Genomic DNA, 22,999 nt, shown 5'->3' on the forward strand with positions numbered 1-22,999 from the left:
TTTAACTAGGTACAATAGCTATTAAATAGTTAAGAACTATTTAATAGTTACCTATTTAAAATAATAACAAAATTACCTGTAAAATAAGTCCTAACCTAAGTTATAATTAAACCTAACACTACCCTATCAATAAATTAATTAAATAAAATACCTACAATTACCTACAATAAAACCTAACACTACACTATCAATAAATAAATTAAATACAATTTCTACAAATAACTACAATTACATAAACTAACTAAAGTACAAAAAATAAAAAAGAACTAAGTTACAAAAAATAAAAAAATATTTACAAACATAAGAAAAATATTACAACAATTTTAAACTAATTACACCTACTCTAAGCCCCCTAATCCGATCAGCCAATAGAATGCGAACTCAATCTGATTGGCTGATTGGATCAGCCAATCGGATTGAACTTGATTCTGATTGTCTGATTCCATCAGCCAATCAGAATATTCCTACCTTAATTCCGATTGGCTGATAGAATACTATCAGCCAATCGGAATTCGAGGGACGCCATCTTGGATGACGTCCCTTAAAGGAACCGTCATTCGTCGGGAGACGCCGGAAGAAGAGGATGGATCCGCGTCGGCTGCTTCAACATGGACCCGCTCCGCACCAGATGGAAGAAGATCGAAGATGCCGCTTGGATGAAGATGTTTGCCGGTCCCGGATGTCCTCTTCTTGCCGGATAGGAGGAAGACTTTGGACCCTCTTCTGGACTTCTTCAGTGGATGTCTAGCCCCCCGCTTGGGTTGGATGAAGATATCGGAGCCAGGACCGATCGGTGATACCCGGTGAGGTGAAGACAAGGTAGGAAGATCTTCAGGGGCTTAATGTTAGGTTTATTTAAGGGGGGTTTGGGTTAGATTAGGGGTATGTGGGTGGTGGGTTGTAATGTTGGGGGGGGTATTGTATGTTTTTTTTTACAGGCAAAAGAGCTGATTTTCTTGGGGCATGCCCCGCAAAGGGCCCTGTTCAGGGCTGGTAAGGTAAAAGAGCTTTTAAATTTATTAATTTAGAATAGGGTAGGGCATTTTTTTATTTTGGGGGTCTTTGTTATTTTATTAGGGGGCTTAGAGAAGGTGTAATTAGTTTAAAATTGTTGTAATAGCTTAACATATTCACTAGCTTCATAGTGTTGTGTGTGTTTGTGTGTGTGCAAGTGTGTGCCTGTGTGCATGAGTATGTATATGTGTGGATGTGTGTGTGCTGTGTGTGCATGCATGCACATATGTATGAGTGTGTGTACACATATGTGTTAGCCTTTGTATGTGCTTGTGTGTATGAGTTTGCATGTGTACAGACGTGTGTGTATGTGTGCTGTGTGTGTATGGTTGAGCATATGTATGTGTGTGTGTGCACATATGTGTGAAAGTGTGCATGGGTACACACGTGTGTGTGTGTATGTGTGCTGTGTGTGCATGCTTGCACACATATATGAGTGTGTGTGTGCACATATGTGTGCGTGTGTGTGCGTGTGTGCATGTGTACACACATGTGTGTGTATCTGTGTTGTGAGTGCATGTATATGTGTGTGTGCAAGTTTGCGCATGTGTGTGCAAGTTTGTGTGTAATTGTATGTGTGTGTATGCATGTATATTTCTGCATAAGTGTGCATGTGTACACGTGTGTGTGCATGAGTGTGTATGTGTACACGTGTGTGTGTATGTGTGCTGTGTGTGCATGAGTGTGTATGTGTACACATGTGTGTGTATGTGTGCTGTGTGTGCATGAGTGTGTATGTGTACACATGTGTGTGTATGTGTGCTGTGTGTGCATGAGTGTGTATGTGTACACGTGTGTGTGTATGTGTGCTGTGTGTGCATGAGTGTGTATGTGTACACATGTGTGTGTGTGTGTATGTGTGCTGTGTGTGCATGAGTGTGTATGTGTACACATGTGTACACATGTGTGTGAATGTGTGCAGTGAGTGCATGTATGCATGTGTAGATGCATGTGTGCTATGAGTACATTATGTGCGTGTGTGTGAGTGTGCATGTGTATATGCATGTCTTGTTTATGCATGTATGTGCATGTCAGTAAAATGTAAATGCTAAGTAACAAAACAGAAAATATAGGCCTTGTGTGTTACTAGGGTCCTGTTCTTTTCTGGTTGCTAGTTTTAAAGGCCAGTCATTGTATGTTGTAACTTAATCTTTACACTGAGCATACAGTTCTCATAGTCCTGGAAACCTTGTTTAGCCTATTTCAGTATTGTATTGCTCTTACTTTATACTGTTCTCATCATCACTGGCGCAATACAAACCACTGTTGTTACAGATATGGAGACATTAAATAGTGCTCATCACCCATCTAGAATGAACAAAAGTATTGCAAAAAATAAGAAACCAACAAGAATGTAAAGAACTGGGATTTATTAATTTAAACATAATTTCAAATTCTACAGATTATAATTAGCCTTAAAGCACATCAATAAAAAGGATTTTATAGATTATTATATGATTGATGCTCTCAGAACAGCAGTAATTACAAGAAAATGGTGGCTATGTTGTTTTAATCTCAATCTTGATAATCTATGTATAATTAAGTTTGGCTTGAAGTATTCTCTTTTTAATAGAACTTGTGATATCTCAGTCAGTAGTTATCCATACTTACTGTATATTAATTACTTCATCTCTGATCAATGATGTTCAAAATAAAGCTATATCAGTATTTTACTCGACTTAGTTTTATTCATTTGACCTACTCATTTTTACATAGATTCCCTACCTTCCTCTGTAAAACCACTTAGTAGTGTTTAACTGTCCCTATCCTAATTGCTATAGCTGGTAAAATCATTTCTGTTTGTTGCCTGTTCTAAATAATCCAATAAATAGTTTAAAAAATGCATGTCTACAAGCAGCATACACTGTAAATGTATCAGGTACAGAGCTAACTGTATAGTTTCCTGCAGTGAAAGCAAGAACCACAGTATAATGCAGAATACATTACATTCTGTTTGTTTTTTTCTCTCTACCTGTTCTCTTCTAGTGGGCAAGAAATAATAGGGTTTAATGTCTGACTGCATTAATATTTTGCAGTCCAATGGAACTTAAGTTTTGCTTTGCCCAAACTCTACCTATCACATTTAAGAATAATTGTATACTTAAAAAATATGAGGTTTCCTTTTTAAACACATTTTTTCTTTGTTACAGGTAGGACAGTCCAGTGCAGTTGTAGCATTAAGCAACACATTCCAATAAAATAGCGATCACCCCCCCCCCCCAAATATATAATGTAGTTTTTCTGTACATCAGTGACTTTTCCATGAAAGCTGTAATGTTTCCATGCTAACCAACATAGCTATATAATTAGAGCATACACAAAAAGCCTTATTAACTGTGGTTACTTTTCTTTACATCTTTATTAAAGGCTATAATAATTAGCATACAGTCACTGCTTATATGCAATCTAGGAACAACATTTTGTCCCTTAAAAGAGCAACTAAGTTCAGCTAGTCATTTTTAATTGTTTCTGTATTTTTGTTAATTGCCATTATGTTAACCAATCAACATGTTATATTTATAGTCTGTTTTCAAACAAAAGTCACAATTAAAACTAGTTAGGATTACAAAGGATTAAAAAAACTGTTTATACAGGAATATTCAGCATATGAATATATTGAGATTTTTATAGTTACCTTTTAATAATAACATAGTGGTTTGTTTTTAGAATAATATAAAATGTTCATATATAAAAACGTTTCTTTGATTATGCAATCTCTAGATAACTGCAAAATACACTATGATAAAGATAAGTGCATATATAGATATTTCTAGATTAGGTTTTTGTCTTATGTTTCCATAGGTTTTATGCATTTAATTTATAAATTAAATATTATTGAGCTATTAACCAATATATATATATATATATATATATATATATATAATTGTGATTTTAATAAGTTTCGTGATTATATATATATATATGTATGTTAATAGTAGTATATTTGTAGGCTAAAGTTGAACAAATAATAGACTTCCAACGCAACAGGACAGCAACAGTGGATTTTATAAGTAGAATTTACAAAACGCGTTCCTGAGAGTAGAGAACTACCCCACATTTATTTAATCCTCTTATAACTTTATAATGGGTTGTTTTTTTTTTACTTACTCAAAAAGTTATTAAAATTCCATTTCTGATGTTTACTATTAGCTGAAAGTGCGTCTTCATTTATTTTGTATTCATTATGTATTATTCCTGTTATAAAAAAATGTTATTCATTCATTCTGATTATTTATCAGATAGTAATAAATCATTAATTTTATATTCCTAATTGTTTAACTTCAGATATATGATTAAATATTTTTTTCTTCGCTATATTTTGGAAAAAAAAAGTAAAATAAATGGGTTTATTTTGTTGTTTTGGAGTTGCTTTTGATCATTTAAATGTATCACAAAGTGTTTAAATTTATAGGTAAACAAATAGCTAGATTTTGGTTGCATGTTTATGTTACATTGTATGCAGCAAATATTATCAGTAGTTCAAATAAATGTTACTGTTCTCAGTCACTGTCAATCAAAGTAAGAATCACTCTATATTTTAAATGTTATTTACAAACAGAAAAAAAGGTATAATATTTGTGACATAAAAGTACTCGCATTTAACTTTAAGTGCTACTATATGTGTGGGTAAGAAGCCATGCAGGGATTGTTGTCATCGTTAAATATGAGACCTGATTTAGTAGCTGCCTGAGTACTAAGACCTTAGTGTGGTTGTGATTCAGTGCTTTCAATAACGAATTGCAATAATGAAAAGTGCAGTTAGGTAATTAAGAAATGGTTTGTTACAATAAAAAAAACATCCATTAGCAATCAGTAATCGATGGATTAGTGTATAGCAACATCATTGCTAACTTTGCACAAAGTAAAACAGCTAATTACATCTTCTAATTGTTCTTCTACTATGTTATGCATCATCTGTAATTAAATAACTATCACTTTCTGTGTATATTGACATATAATGAGGAAGTAACTGTTCCTTTCTGTATAGATAACGTTTGAGAATATATAAAAGTGGCAGCCAGGTACATTAATAGCAAATACATCGCCAGGATATTCTTTTTAAATATTAAAATATAAGCATCAACCTACCTTAATGATTACTGTCACCTGCAGTTTTATCTTAGATTATTAATAAAGGAGAAAATACAATAACATGTTGGGTGATTAGAGGGTGGTGGTTATTGGTTATTTTTGTATTTATATTTATTATTTTTTACATAAGCTTTATAGAAAGGACATGCAAACATTTTTATAACTGAATCAATGATGCAACCCTATATAACCAGGCAATTTTCTTTATAGGTTTGCTGCTAAAAGGTGTTAAAGCCAATGCAGTCTGCTACATTCTCAGCTAAAATGTCTGCTGACACCCTAGCTATGATCTCGAAAAATCCTTGGAGATTTAAACTGAAGCTGTAGCAGTTTCCAAGTTTTTACAGACAGTGGGAAAGAGGGTTAGAGGGCCCTAGAATCGTTATTAGATTATACATAGAGAAATTCACCTGGGATGAAGTGATATAGCATAGTAGCTCTACAGAGACAGAGAAGCATTTCCATTAAAGGAAAAGAGCTTATTAAATGCTGCAGGAAAAAGTATTGGGACAATTTCACTTGAATTAAAGTTTATTTTATCAGGTTTTGATGCTAGTAAACATTATATACATAATTTTTATATATATATATATATATATATATATATATATATATATGTGTGTGTGTGTTTTCATTTTATTAATATATATATATATATATATATATGTGTGTGTGTTTTCATTTTATTAATATATATATATATATATATATATATATATATATATATATATATATATATATATATATATATATATATATATATATATATATATATATATATATATATATATATATATATAATTCCTTTTGAAAATACTAAATGATTGCAGTTAGGTACATTACATTCCCCTGAATACATCAGGTACCTACCAGAAAGTATTTTTAACCTTGCTTGACCTTGAACATGAATATAAATATAATCCGCCAATGTTACATTTTTGCTGTTAAATGAGAGAGGGGGGAAGGAAGTTAGGAAGGGAAATTAAAAATAAACTTTGCAGAAAGTTTTTTTTGCAAATGACACTTTATTCCATTTTGCAAGACAGTTCGGTTTGCAGCAGTAGGAAGTTTTTTTTTGTTTGTTTTTTTTTAATTGGAAGATGCATCGTTATGCCATACTTAGAAAAAAAAATCGTCAGATCTTGAGTATTAATGTGCCTTAATTTGCCCCAAAATATACGATTTTAACAGGTTGCCTTATACTTTTCTAAGGTTCCTTATGTGTCAAAACTACAAAGCCTGCTGGAGAATTTACAGACAAAACATCTGGTTCGTAGAAAGAAAAAAAAATGAAAGAATGAAAACCAACTAAAATAAGAAAAATAAACTTTGCTGCTGTGTAAATTTACTTAGCAAAACAATTTACTTTAAACTAAGATTTATCCAGAGCTTAAATCTCTGTGTATAAAATGAATTTAGGAGGTTTGCGAATAATACTGTACAATAAGGTAAGGGAGTTGACTCTTTAGAGCAAATGCACACGAATTTTAACCCCCAAAAACATGTAATAATACTGTAATAAAATGAAGTTGAAAAACTTCAGGACTTAAAGTTGTATTTCTTTTACGTTATTTGAAATATTTGAAATTTCTATAGAGGCAACTATATGAAAAATGTAATATTTAATTAAAAATGCATTGCTTCCCATAATGTATGTAATTTTATTCTTATTGCCATTATACTTCTATTTTATTACATATTACCAAACAATGAGTGAAACAAAAAAAATCAGGAAACAAACTTGCTTTCAACTTAAAATATATTTATTTTCCTTTAGAAAACATTATATTACAATCAGACATAATATTTATTGATGCCAGCACATTGTGGGAAAAAAATATATAGTTATAGAATAGTTAAAAAAATGTCACATTGTCTAAAACCATTCATTTCCGGTTTCAGTTAAAAAAGAACTTAAAGTAATATTATAGAATGTTATGCTACAATAAAAGTTGATGAACCAGTGCTATCTATCTATTTATCTGTCTGTCTATTTATCTATCTATCTATCTATCTATCTATTATATATATATATATATATATATATATATATATATATATATATATAAATATATATATATATATATATATATATATATATATATATATATATAAATATATATATATATATATATATATATATATCTGTCTATGTATCTATCATCTATATGTATATATCATTATGAAAGTTACTTTGCCACACTGAAGTCATGTGGCTACAAACAGAATTGTGATTAACGTCATGAACACATATTTGCATCATTCCAGATGTGGAAGCATGCAGAGACTGTTTGCATTTTTCATTACAAGACACCACTATATGTAAGATTTTTATAACATTCTGGGAAACAGGCAAACTATGAAAAGATATCTATCCTGTTGTGAGTCAAACTATTTATATAAAGAAATATCCCTTAAGAGCTGGTTCTGCTTTTCCTCTAAAAAGAAATACAATAAAAATCATATAACAAAGACAGTGTCGTTTTATATACATCTGACACAAAATGTTTAATGTATGTTTAAATAATATGTTTTTTTACATTGTGACATTTTGATCCCATATTCTTAGAAGCAAAGAATCTATGCAATGCATACAACTTTTAGAGGTTTAAATTAATGTGTCTTGGGAATCATGTCACTAATATTTAGAGCTCACAATCAGATATGTAAAGGCCAGTATTTTCTTTATAGTCCTAGATAGAAACACAAAAAATGGTACTGCCCAGTTACAAAAAGGGGGTATCAGGTTGTGTACATATAAATCAAGTTTAATTCTTCAAATAAGAATACAAAGCTTAGATGAGCTGGATGTGAGTTTAACGTTTGACTGCCTGATGACATTGATTTTATACACTGCTGTTACTAATGCAACACTTAATAAAATTAAAGATGTTGTACTTCCCTCTTATGGGATGGCTTCAACCTACAAAAAAAATAAAATTGCAAGTACTGTGATGAATAGTCATTTAATGTTTTTATTTATGCATATATATATATATAAATTTATTTTACTAGTATATACTTTTATGAAATAATGTGTAAATAAAAGTTAGTTTAAGCTCTGACTAAAAATGTAACAGTGTAATTTTCAAACAAAAGCAATATCTAATGAAGTGTCCTTATGTACTTATATGTATACCTCGTTACAGTAAATTGAGCTATAAATATAGGAAATATAATGTACGTTTGAAAAAGTGTACGTATTAAATGTTATATATATATATATATATATATATATATATATATATATAATAGATAGATAGATAGATAGATAGATAGCAATATTATATTAAGCTTCCCTATGGGTAATTTAACACAATTACTGTGCAATGTACACTCTGCTTGTCAATTAAGGTTCGTCTGATTTAACTATAGGTAAACATAAATTTTCATAATGTTGTATTTATAACTCATGTGCTGGAAGAATTTGCATAGAACCTGATTATCTAACATTAAGAAACGTAAACTTTTAACTACACAATAATACAGTTATTAGCTCAGCTTAGGCATCCAAAAAAGAATACATATATTTTACATTGTTTGAGATGATTAATGCTTTCTTAAATGAATGCAAAAAATAAATCATTAAAAGTAACAAGAATAATAAAAAGAACAATAGTAATAATAATAATAATAATAATAATAATAATAATAATAAATGGTTACATTAAGATAATTATAGGTCTTACCTCAAAAAAAGATGTAAAATATCATTCTGAAAAGGTCGCCTGATAGCTAGACAGTACATTTAGCCCACAGTAAATGTTCACATACAATAACTTATTAACAAATTCTACAAATAAAAAAATAACCCTTTAATGGATTAAGTATTTGTAAAACCAAAACAAATAGCTAGTCATGCAGTATTTTTCTAAGACTCTTTAATGTACTTAAAAGTTATGGCAGTTTATTGCAGGCTGCTATCCTGTAAGTTGCATTTCTGGACAAACTGCCCCCTGTTGTGTCATTGGGCTGGATAACCTGCATCTTTGAGAAGATGTTTTTGTTACCTTCTATCTCTGAGCTAACCGTCCCCTGTTAGTTGTGTTTCTTGGCTATAGATGTTTCATGTCAATGTTATCACTGGGCCAGATATCCCCTCTTACAGTGTATCTCTTGGCTAGAAGCCATGTTACATTTACAAATGTGTTTTATTTCCTGAGTTACACATATCTAAGCTAAATGTCCCAGTTTACAAATCAGGTGTCCCTCTTTTCACTGAACTCTTGGATCAATTATCCTAACATTGGCTAATGGGCTTGTAGTCAGGTTGTATAGTAATTTATAAGTGGGCTACATATTTATACTGCACTGTTGGTTTGAAAGCCACATCCAAGTGTGTTTATCTGCTCAAAATATCCACTTACATTCCATCACTAAGCTGAATGTCAGGTATGTGGGCTGCATTTCACCTTGCACAGTGCATCAGCTGGATGTCACCTATTAGGCTGTATAGCTAGACTGGATATTACTAATTTACCTATTAGATAGCAGTATTTTCTCAGTGAGATCTGCAACTGTTTAGTAAGTTAGTGCCTGTTGCAAAGTAACTTGCAAAAAAAACACAATATTATATATATATATATATATATATATATATATATATATACACACACACATATGATTATTTAGTTCCTTGTCTTCACTTGTTTCAGTGTACCATGTTGTATCCCTACAAGTCCTACAAGTTGTATCAGTAGGCTAGGTGCAAGCTGTTCTGTCCCTAATGCCCCTGATAAATCACCCAGTGAGATCCATGCGCTAGCTATTGCCTGCAAGTCGTATCAATGTGCTAGGTGTCCCCATTGAGTGGCAGCAGACTGTACTGTGTGTGATGTGCTAGTGCAGGCAATGTGACACTGATGGATGGGCCAATGGTTAGACGGACAGATGTTAGGGCGGACCTAACGGCAAGCAATACCACAGCAGCAGATAGAAGAGGAGAGAGAGAGAGGGAGGAAGAGAGGGAGGGAGGTAGAAAGAAGATTAGGCTGAAAAAATCCCGATTCAGTGAAAGTCACCTATTTCTGATCCAAACAAGGCAGCTGCCAGAGCCGGGCTGGATGGGTAACACGTCCTCTTGTTTTCCTCTGTGCATCCTGGTGTCTCTGGTCACAAGAAAACTGCGAATGTGACAAGAAACCTGAAGCATCAGGAAGCTGGGACTGAGCTGACAACTCACCATTTTGCTGTTTGCTTGCTATTATTTTTGGTTTGTTTAATTCTTCCCAACAGAGGACTTGAGTCTTGAGGAGAAAACAAAAAAACTGCAATAAATTAGACATATTGTTGCCAGGTCAGAACTTCCGCAGCCTTTAAGTTGTCAGAGACCACAAACAGTGTCTTCTGTTGCTTATGCAGGATGTGAAAAAGCAACATCTGCATTTAAATAGGTGTTTGGAAATATCCCAGATCTTGAAGGATGGGGGCGGTAGGAGATTTTTGATCTTACCGTATACAAGACATCATTCTTTATTTTCCTCTCTCTCTCTTCCTTGCAAACTCAAAACAAGGGCTAAAAACATTCAGAAATGCTACTGTTAAAGGCTTAAGTTCTGCAAAGTAAAGAAGGCACCTGGTCTTGGGAGGTTTTGCTGGAGCTGTCATGAAATATATATTAGCCACACAAAGAAAGGGGGAAAAAACGTGCATTTGGCAGCCACGAAGGTGTTTGGCAATAGCTTGCGATCTCCGTTCATAAAGCTCTTGAAACATTGTTACTACCATATAGAACCCCCCTCCTTCTGATGTTACAGTATCACAGCCAGGAAGGAATAATCAAGCCTCGAGCGCATCGATTGCCAGTGGCTCTTGCCAGGGACCTCACTTGATTGATCTAAAAGTGATCAGCTCTCTCTCTCTCCTCATAGGATCTGTTAGCAGAAGAGATCATCTACGCCAGTGATCAGCTCTAAAAGGGCGTTGCAGGATCAGATGTTCTAGATGTGGGAGAAATGAGAAGGGTGCTGTGATTTTTTTTTTTTTTTTATAAACACAAATGTTCATCTTTAAAAATAGCAGATGGTGCTGATTCTTCACTGAGCAAAAAGTGTTCAGCATAAAAACAAACATTTTCTTGTTTTAAAAACAAACATTTAAAGTTTGCTGTTCTCAGCTATAAATTAAGGTACACAGTGAAACCAGGACACATCTGAAACTCAAAATAATTCTTTTTAACTGAGCCAAGTAGGGAAATTCGGCTGGAGACAGGAAGGTGTGCTCTCTCAATCATGCGTTGATCTGTGTGTGCATGGAACAAAACAGCTGGCTGCTTTCCACCAGAACAATAGCACATTTTGTAAGTACAGTTTTATTCTCTCTCCTGGTATAATGTATTTCAAATGTATCACACACCCTTGTAGTGCTGGAGGGGACTTGAATTCACTTTCAGAACTTTAGAGGTTCTGTTGTTTAACTCTTTCTTAAAAATAAAAGTTTACTAGGCAATTTGTAAGTTACTTGTACTCATATATATATAGTTTGCATATATACATACATATACACAATTATAATGTGACTTGTTTTTAATCTGGTACAGTCAATATTTATAGACTCAAATTAGTACTTGATTTGCTTTTGAATCATATGGGCCCTTAAAATCTGGTGATATGGGCTATGATTTTAGATTGAAGTACGTGGGGAGAGCAGGTTGGGTGGAGTGAGTCTGTGTGTGGTAATAATCTTGGCAACTCTTATTGGGATAGGAGGGATTATTAGCATCAGCATGTACTGTAGGTGGCCTGAACCATAGCTCTCTATTATTTTTTTTTAATGAAAATGAAGGGGTTAAGCAGCTGAGGCGTGTCCTTTGTGGGAATATTTGTTCAAGTCTTTAAGGCCTTTGAGTAGTATTATGATTGCAAATAAAATAGAAGCAAAAGGTGAAGTGTGGTCCAGACCTAACAGATGTAAGAAACACACAGACTCTCATATTCACTCTCTTCCTGAGACCAAGGGTAATCAATGAGTTAATCACACATTTACCCTATATGTGCACATATAATGGGATTTTACTTGCAAGATGGATCAAAGAAGCAATAAATTGTATTCACTACCCTGAACCCTCACGGCTCATTAAAGAAGGGGAATTAACCTGTGTGTATGGAAAAAGCATGTGTGTACCTGCATGATCATACATAACATTTGCACTATAAATGTTTGTGTGTATATACGGAGCTATATATATATATATATATATATATATATATATATATATATATATATATATATATATATATATAAAGCAGTATTTATAACTGTTCTTTTTTCATATGTATTGAATGTCCTATACTTAAAATCAGCTATAAAGTCAGAGTTTAAAATACTATTTTGTTGTCATTGACTTTATTACAGACACGACAGTCATTTTCTGCTTAAAAGTAAATATCAATAATAAATTAAACAGCAGATTTGATTACTTAAAAATACACTGTAACATGCAAGAGTTCAGTGCTGAAAGTACAGCTTCTACTCAATAAACTTACATATAATACCCCATAAATAATAGATTAATTCAAATAATGAACATAAAACAACATTGCAATTTACATTCTTTATTATAAGTACCTGCTTTTTGCAGTAAAATACCTGTGGAAATGTGCATGTCCCATGGATTTAATAGAAACTGGAGCTCAAATGTTGCGCCCTAACAATGCTGCAAATCGCCTGTCATGTTACATACTACACCGTGATTGCTTAGAGCAGGTCACAAACTCATTTACAAGTAGACCTAACTGACTAAAGTAAAAGATAAGCAGATAAAGCAGGACATTTAGGATTGGTTCCTAATGGGTTATTATTGATAGTTACCTTTTAAACAAAATGTGCTGTTTTGATACTTTTAAGTACATGTGTTTGATATGCAGACATTATGCAATGATGTGCTTCATTATTTCTGTATCTATGTGTATATAAAAATGCGTCTTGTTATGTCCCTTTAAAGTTTTGTGTTAAAGATTAAAGTAACTGAATGCCCTGTATAGCAATACTTTTATAAAGTGGCCTTTCTGTAAATACACTTTTCCCAACTATAGCTCAGTTATTATGTAATACATAAATGTTCAGACAAGTGTAAATATATAGGTTTTCATACTCCCTAACTATAAATGTAATGCTGGGCTATCTCTATGGTGCTTTTGTTTTATTAACTATTTACACTGTATAACCTGCATGAAATAAAACAACAGACAGTGTGTGTACATTTAGACCCTGTCTGGAGCAGCACTGTAAAACTAAATGCCCTTGTTCCCATAGTCTGATATCCTGTTCATAAACAGATAAATACACACGTGTTCCAGGCTTTGTATTGTATGTTCATTTACAGTCATTAACCCCACTTGCTATAAGAGACCAAAACAATGAGTGAGTTACTCTTCCATCCTTAGTTTGTATGCAACGTGTTGTACAGATTCACTGCTTAAGTGAGTGCAGTGGGTAACTTGTAAAGCTCAGGCAATGTAATGGTGTAAATGTCTGAAGTGACAATCACTGCACATATAGAGATTGCCCTCACCAGAGCACAGATCACAAGCAAACCTGGCTGTAAAGGCAATTATATGTCTGTGTAATACATGAAACCTTTAGTGGCAGCAGGCGATGGTACATATGTCAGGTCAGCGAATCTAATACTGTGTGACAAGCAGCAGATAAAGAGACAGTCTTCTAGACTCTCACAATCCTGTTATATGGGGGGCCTCACTAACGTCCGTGCGCTTTAGGGAATCAGTGCAGAGCGTTGCACACAGGAAGCCTAGAGATTTGTTTCTCACAGTTCGCTGGATCCTTAGTAGTGGGGGTGTCATGGTGGCTCGGGATGACAAACAGTTAAAGCGCTTATTTTCTCTTGATTGACAATGAGTATGGCAGATAAGTAGTTAAGTGACAGCAGCAGAGAGGCAGCTAAGTGACTGTCTCTGAGAGAGAGGCACAAGCAGCTGAGTGACAGTGACTGTGGGGGATGACTGTCACTCTCGAAAGAGGCAGTGACTGACAGGAGCCGTTGAGTGACATTCGGTGTTTAAACCCCTTGTCTGTCAGAGAAGGCTGCAGCGCATTGCTATCCAATACTGTAATCCTCTGGCATCCAATTGGTTAAGCGAGTTCATCTCCGTGCCACTGGCAGTGAAGCGGTTAAGTGACAGTGCCCATGCCCCTGTTTGCAGACTAGTTTGAGTGACGCGCTTGCTCTCAGCCCTGCCTGTTGCAGCCCAGGCTGTGTGTGCAGGAGCGGCTGCCACCCTTGTTCCCCTACTCTCTCTCTCTCGCTCCCCATGCCTTGATGACACCCAACTAGGGGAAGCCCACTCTCCCCCACGCCCTCCTCCCCTCCAAGCACACCTCCTCTCCTCCCCTGTGATGTTTTTTTTTTACCCACACTGGAGATCTTGTGTGACACATATATCTATTTTTTGTTGTTTTCCCCCCTCCCAAACTTCCGATCTGCAGCCCGCCTCTCCTTCTCCTGGGGTTTCTGGTGTCGTTGCATGAAATCGTCAAGAAGTGGATCAGCTCGGAGGATCTCTGGGGCCAGAATAACTCTTCCTGCCCCCTCCCCAAAAAAGCAGCGCCCGAGATCCGCTCAGCCAGCAGCAGCAGTAGCAGCATGCCGAGGCGGAAGCAGCAGGCGCCTAGAAGGGCAGCAGGTATGCAGCTCTAACATGAATCAACCATGATTATCTGTGTCCTTTCATCATTTCTCCCCTTCCATTCCCTTTCGTTTTTACTTTTTTCCTGTTTGAATCCTTTAAATGCAGATTTCTACCCTTGTAATTATTATTATGCAAATGATAATAGATGTGGATTGATATGACTGACATTTATTTTCACATCTTTAGCTTTATATCCAGAATGTTTACATTTAAGTTCTTTTTAAAATGTCCTAATGCTAAGAAAGTTTCTGCCTGGAAAGGGTTACTTAGCAGTTCTGTGTCCCCTGTGTTGCAGTGTAATGCTCCCTTTTGTTTCACTTTTATTGCCCTACTTTGATTCATTTTGTAAATCACCCCTGCTTGATCTCTGTAAAGGAAGTAATTCAGTGGGGGTCAGGAATTGTTTGTTCTTAGGGGGTGGTTGGGAAGGGATGTTTTTAAGGTTAGTGGGGTAACAAGGGGCCAGGGAAAGTTCACTCAAGGATCCTGTAGAGAGATGTTTGTGAAATACAGTCCCATCACACACACACACACACACACTACATACACATACATATACTAACACAGACATTACAAACACACACACACACACACTACATACACATACATATACTAACACAGACATTACAAACACACACACACACACACTACATACACATACATATACTAACACAGACATTACAAACACACACACACATATATATATATATATATATATATATATATATATATATTTATATATCTGTGTATATATATAATAAATATATATATAAAATTCTTTTTTTTTTTTTTTTTTTTTTAACTAAACTTCTGAGCAGTATGGAACAAAAAAAATCCCACAAAAGATAAAATTGAGGTCTGTTTCTTGTCAGCTGCCTCTCTGGGATTGATCTAGCCTTTATATATGCTTTCTCTTCTCCTTTTTTGGTACTTATGTTATATGTATTTTGTTCGTAGTGATGGTTGTTATTACGTGTATGTTCCAGACGTCAACATTTATTAGGATTTAGCAATCTTTTTTTTTTTTTTCTTTTTTTCTTTTTTTTTTTTTTTTGAGGCTACAGGGGGTGAGCAGAGGGAGTGGTGGAAAAGGTGGGATGGAAAACATGAGAAAAGCAGCCAAAATAATATTTTGCAATAATGCTCAGTTAGGACATGTGGAATGTAAAAGCATTCATTGTATGGATTGTTACCATCCTTCTTTGGATAAATGATTGATTGCTTGTCATCTGACAGTCTTTGATCTATTTATAACCAATAAGCATCAATATATTACATGCCATGGTGACTAGGCCCTGTGATGTCATAGTTATCCCACCAACTTCCTGCCAGCCTACCAACAGAATGCATGAGGGGGCAAGTGGCCCTTCCCATAAGTGGCATAGGTAGCAGTGCCCAAAATAATAGTATAGTAGATAAGTGTATGTTTATTAAGGAAACTGTGTAGAAATTCCATCCCATGCAACTATAATTTTTTAATAAAAAATAAAAAAGTTGTGTTTCTTTTAACTCTCCAAATGAATAAGTTAGCACTTAAAATAGCAAAGGTAAAAATAATAAAACATTTTTTGCGGGTCAATATTTTTTTATGTCAGCATTTACAGTAGATAATGGTATCCATCTATATAGCACTGTTGTAAATAAGTACATTTATTCCATGCATGCATATTTGAATATTTTTAAATATATGGTTCACTACTTTAATATTAGACGGACATACATATCTGTATGTGCATTTTCAAATGTTTTTGGAAGCATTGTTTATGAATCTAAACTCTTTATATTATAAAACGCTTTATATTATAAATACACATACTGTATGGAGATTTTTTTGTAGTAAGTTTCAGGCCTATGTACTTTTAAACATTTCTATGTACTTTTAAACATGCTAGAACAAAAATTGTTTCAGCAATGTATATGGAAAGAAGCTTTATGGTTCTTACAAGGACATATATAAATATGCATCATATAATGTAAGGCATGCATCGTCAGTCTTGTATGACCCAAATATATTTGGAAGCACAGGTGTTTCTGTAAAATGTAAACAATTCAAGAAGTGATGACATCACTGTTCTATACTGTAAAATAAAAAAAAAGTATTAATAATTAGAATAATACATTCATTTTTCTAAAAAATAAGATTAAATAGAAACTAACTTAAGATTCCACACAAGTGTTTTCTCTTGCAATGGACTTTGGTTAAGTAACTGTTAGTGGTTGGACATAATATATAAATATATATATATATATTTATTCTTGTACATATGTATGTGTATTCTTAATTTAATAACCCTTTTGCACCTGCCATTAGTTTAATACATTTTATATTCTATCTATCATTATTCTGTGCTTTGTGTTTTGTATTTTGTACACTATACACTATATGAATTATATAACATATTTTATAGTTAAAAATAGTATTTAATATAATTCAGAAGCAGGAAAAAAAACTAGACTTTAGGGTTAATAAGAAATGGAAGAATGGTTTTGCTCTATCAAAATGACCCGTCAGAACGACTTTGTTTCATATTTGATTTAATTGTCTGTCTCCTGACAGGCACATTCATCAATAGTTTAATGGTCAATCAAAAGTTGGCAGTGTGAGTGCTTTCAGTATTTCCCATAGAATAGCTTTTCCTTTACTTTATCAGAATGTCTTAGCTTAAGCCTTAATGGATACGGGGAGATGTGAAATGACTGAACAGCTATTTATTTAAACTGAGTGAAAAAAAAAAAAAAATATACTATTGATGTTAACTTGATGGGAAATGAGTGAATTGTGTGGGATTTTATTTCTCCCCACAAGTACCTCCTAATTTCCCCCTTCTTTTTTGGCCTTCACAGCTGCAAGTTGTAAGGTTCATGGTTGGCTTTGTGTCATACTGAGAGTGATGACAAATTGATTGCTTTGTACTGGTAGAAGCAAAAAAAAAAAAAAAATGTCTGATTGGTAACTCAGGAAATCTTTTCCCCAGCAACCTTGAGAATACTTGAGAATTTTTTTTTTCTCCCAAACTGAAAGGTCCGCTCAGCCGTAAAAAAAGAAAAGTTGTTTTGCCAGCTTCATTAGTGTTCACCTAATTAGCTGTAAACCTGATGGATTCCTGACAGCTTTAATGATTGGAGATGACAAGCTCCAAGCAGTGTCATCGAAAAGAATTAGGTTTGCAGCTAGTTTGATGTAATCAAGTTGATATTACACAGTCCTGCTTGCCTTTAGTTGTGCATTAACTCAATTTTCTGCTGCAGGTGACAAATAGATTGTGGTACCTGGATAATCATTTCATAGGAATTTATGCTTTTTAAAATGATTTGGAGTTGAATAACAATTACTAATAATTTTCAGTAACACCTACTATGCAGATGAAAATTATGGTAGGTGTACGAATTCCTATAGCTTATCTCAAGCTCACTTGAGATAGTAAGAGATGATAATTATGACCAATAAACTAAACGATGCACACTGTTTCATTCAAGCGAATGAGCTATGATTGTCAGACACACATTTAGTAATACTATTTTCAGACCACCATTTTTATGTGCATCCAAAAGGGATTAGTACAACTAAATTATCTTTGCCAAATATAAAGGCAAGGACCATTTGTTAATGGTGTTACACATAGTTCTGTGTTCTAGAGAACTTATGAATTGGTTTCCAGAGTATCTTGCACCTTGCAATTCCCATATGCCTGGGGACTATTTAAGCTCCTAGAATGATATGTCCCTAAACATGTGTGATATGGAGAGATGCCTGATAATATAGGCAAAACAATGCATATCAGTTTTTTTTGTAAGTAAACCTTGGCTGTAGTATATATTTGATCATTTTTGTCCCACCAAATTATAAATATCACATTTTCAGGCCTGTTTATTTCTTATACTGTTGAATATTACCTAACAGTTTATACCTTTATAAACCTATGCATGTATTGCTTTTTGTCTGAAACATACTGGAAAAGCAATTTTAAATTTATATTTTTAAACATTTATGAACTAGTTTATAGTGTGCCAAGTGTAATCTACAGAGCTAAACAAAGCGATTAAGTGAGTACCGGGGGTGGTCGACATAAAGAAATTGTAAGAGTCAGTTATATTTTTGGAGCAAGTGTATTTAGAAATATGCATTATATGTTTAAAAAAATATATAGGAGTGATAAGAAACTATATGGGATCCGTGGCTGTCGGGATTTTTCAGTCACACACCTAAGATATAAGACGTTGTTTTTACATTCACTTCTATAGCCCTGCACAAGATATATGACACTTTGTTTTGGCACTCACTTCTACTGTTTTTAAGAGCTTACAATCCACAGGAGATGCTAGAGAGAGTAAACATGCTATATTTGCCTACATACTTATTTGACAACAAATGGGCAATTGAATTTTATAACACATATTGATAAGGCCATTAATCATCTGTATATTGTAATTCAGGGCACTACGTATATGAAAATTGCAAATAACTGTCTCATATTGGTGTATTTTACATTCGCACCTTATTGTACATGATGTGCATAAGAAACTGTGACACACTTGTCTGTTGGGCAGTGATTCTACCCAGAAGCAAGCTGACAAAATGATTAGATATGGCTATCCTTTGCCTCTTTTCTGCAAAGAAGAAGGCACAATGAAAAAAAAAAATAAATAAGAAAAATCCCTAAACGTGAGCATGGCTGAAAGATTCAACTGAGTATCTGCAAGAAAAGACATTTTCACAATCAGCTGCCATTTCTCCCATTAGTTTGACAGCTGTCAATTAGTGCTCTAGTGTTCTCTCCCGGTACAGTTTATTGCATGCGGTTGATGTTGTCATTTTAGTCTCTGTTTTGCCTTGAGCGCTATCATGAGCAGGAGTAAAATAGTCAATAACTGATGTATCAGCAGTTATTTCTTAAATTGGCTCACAAGTCTGCATTTTCTTTCTTTTTTTTTTTTCATAAAGATTGTTTTGTACAGTGATTACAATGAATTGTGACTGCTGTATGGAGATGGAAAATCAAGTCCAGGCTGGGGAGCTAGGAGAATTACAGTGGTTTCTACAGAATTAGTGCAGACTGGAAAAGATCACTTCCTGCATACAACACCTAATATATTTTGAGTTGCATGAGCATCCACACGTACTATGGTATTACATTTATTGCATTTCAAAAAGGCCATGTGAATAGAAACTGTTCTCTTTACGGGAAAGTAACGCCATAATTAGCTTACTGTTAACCTTTTTACATTAACTATTGGAAGTGGAATTCTCAAACACAAGGCCACATTTCAATAAAATGCCAACAGCAGCGCACAGTTAATTCGCATTAAGCGGACGCAGTTTTCTGTGACCCTGGGCGTACTTTACCTATTGACTAACTAGTTAAAATTCCCCAGGTGTATTGGATATATTTTGCACTAGACCTTTTTAAAAGGTTGCAATCTATTATTGTCTTAATTAACATAAGAGCTGGCTTACCAAAATGCTTACCCCAGGTGAACAGTTTCACAGAAATATTTATCTAGTCATACTTCCAACTGCATTTGCCAGTAAGAAGTTTAACAAGAGAGGTGGCTATTTTATGTTTTGGAACAATGATATGGGCAGGTATAGTCAGAGAGATAATATGGAGCTGTAATTAGACTGAATAGACAAGCTCTCATTTTTAAATTCTTTGACACATGCATAAAATTGTCATATAATGAGATAAGATGACAATTTTATGTTAGCTTGATAAAGTGTCCTGATACTTGCATTTAAATATCTGTAAGCCCTTTATCCAGACAGATTAATTCTAGTTTCCAACATTTGCAGTTAGTCATTAGATTAATTTGAAATAAAAAAAAAACCCTCAACAATAGAAGTGTTCATTTTTTTGCATGACATCCTTAAAGTATTATGCATGAACATATATATTATGTTTATTTCTTTTTGTGTCCAGCATTTTTGTAAATACATTCTCATAACTCAAGAAAAATATTAAGTTTTCAAAATAGAATATTAGGCGTACAGTATATATTTTTTCTTAGTATGTGAAAAATATATTAAAAAAAGGAATCTGCTACAATATTGCTAATGTAATATTCAGAATGAGGTTGTGTTTTTAGTATTGTGTTCCAGCTAATGGAGATCATGGTAAATTGGCTGCCTAAATGATGTCTAACTGTTCCCATTTAAAGGATTTTAATACATAATTAGTAAATTAGTCAGTGTTGGTTTGTAAACAATTAATGGAACATGCATGCAAAAAAAAAAGCTCAATAAGAAGTCAAAATAATATGGCATATCACCCTCAAATTATATTTGCATTGATAATAGAGGTGCAAAATTTGAAGTATTTTGTAATGTAACTTGCTTGGTCGTAATTAAAAAATAAATAAATTATACTGTCAGGATACACGTAATTAATTCATCTTAATTCAGATTATTTTTTTCCCACCTACAATAGCTGATTAGTAATTAGGAAACAGATTGGGTACTTATGTGTTAAGAGTATATTATTGCTGGACAGTGCATTTAACATGACTTCTTGATTTAATTTTTTCAACAGAAAGTAAATAACAATAACAATAAAAAAGTGAAATCACTTTCACAGACTTAAATTCCTGTGTTTTTTTTCACCAATGCAGTAAATAATATAAAAAAAAAAATAAATAAAAAAAATTACAATATATATATAATCAGCTATTGGTTCTCTTTACACAGTATGCAATTTTAAAAGGTATTTGAATATAAATGAATATTAATGAAGCTGTGTGAATTTATTTTGCATAAGTAAAGATGTATAACCCTTTCACCTATTAACTATAGCTATTAATAAAATCTGGTCATTATTTAAGAACATATTTATTTTGATAGGATTTTTTTGCATTTCTCATAATGAGACAGGCTCAATTAATTTTTCAGACATGACAGCTTTTAGTAGTCTGGGGTGTATATTTAATGAATTATACGTCATTCTGCATACCTGAATTTTGCATACACAGCAGGAATGACCTTTTGATTTTCAGCTGTTTTTCTTTTTTTTCTTCTTCTTTTTTTTTGTTAATAATAACGTTCAGTGAGGAAGACAAAGTATTTCATTATGTTAGAGAGAACATGTTTTCTCTACTATCTACTAACACCTAACACATTCACAAATGATGTGATATTTTATAATTAATTTTCCCAAGATGTAATTGAGGTAAGCATTAAAATGTGTACTCTGCGAATATAGTGCACTGAAACATAAGGAAAATATAATGTAAAGATCCTCAATCAAATCTCAGATTATACATTTTCTGTGGTTTGAGTTTTTAAACTGAACACTAATTGTTTGAGATAACATAATAGTTAGCTTAATGGTTAAGGATTAAGGCTTTGTTGGCTATAAGGCAAAACTATATTGTGGATTGGATCAGTGTCTAAAAATGCAACATACAATTAGTAAAGACAACATGGATCCTCTGTTGCAGTAAGAAAACATATAACAAAGATATTGCCAGTGGGCGTGTATTTTTTTGTGGAAGTGGGTGTGGCTCTGCTATTTTTCTGTGGGGAAAAAAGGCATCACAGGTATGGCGATTATAATATTGTAGTATGTTTTGGCATGCGGTAAAAGGTGTAGAACAGCGAGATAGAAACATTACTGAAATTAAAACGATGATGACAGCTATTGTAAAATATATAGATGTAACTAATCAAAAACTGTGTAAAGTAAATTTGGGCATATGACTCATTATTAGTTTGTTTTTTATACTTAAAATGTCCTTTAAACTTCCGTCATCTTATATTTTATAGACATAATGGCTAGTGATCACCAGGCTGATTAAAGTCTCTAGGCAAGATTAAAAAAAATAAAAAAATGATATAACCTTTATAAAGTTATAGATTATATCAGATTATGTTCTGATCTATCCTCTTAATTATTTCTCCTCTCTCATTTAATCATTTTGAGCGTTTGTCAAATTGTTTTACGGATAATGAGAGATATTGATATGCAATGAACAATCTTAATAAAAATAATGTTCATTACATACCAATATCTCTTTTTTATTCATCCGTCTGTCTGATCTATCTATCTATCTATCTATCTATCTATCTATCTATCTATCTATCTGTCTGTCTGTCTGTCTGTCTGTCTGTCTGTCTATCTGTCTGTCTATCTATTATCTATCTATCTATCTATCTATCATCTATCTGTTTCTCTATTTGTCTGTTTGTCTGTACCTCTATTATATAGCACATAAACAGTTTTAACTATTTTAACATTTAATTTACAATCTATCAC

General features: G+C 33.3%; 1 protein-coding gene across 1 annotated transcript in view; it reads left to right on the forward strand.

Annotated features, from left to right (window-relative positions):
* The first annotated feature begins 14,264 nt into the window (after positions 1 to 14,264).
* The window catches only part of TSHZ3 (teashirt zinc finger homeobox 3), a 118,485-nt gene continuing 109,750 nt past the window's right edge, over positions 14,265 to 22,999 (forward strand). The window contains exon 1 of the mRNA XM_053701759.1: positions 14,265 to 14,747. Within this exon, the coding sequence (XP_053557734.1) occupies positions 14,708 to 14,747 (40 nt within the window). The 5' untranslated portion in view covers positions 14,265 to 14,707. The remainder of the gene's footprint in view (positions 14,748 to 22,999) is intronic.

This window comes from Bombina bombina, chromosome 1, assembly GCF_027579735.1.
Source record: "Bombina bombina isolate aBomBom1 chromosome 1, aBomBom1.pri, whole genome shotgun sequence".
Lineage (NCBI taxonomy): Eukaryota > Metazoa > Chordata > Amphibia > Anura > Bombinatoridae > Bombina > Bombina bombina.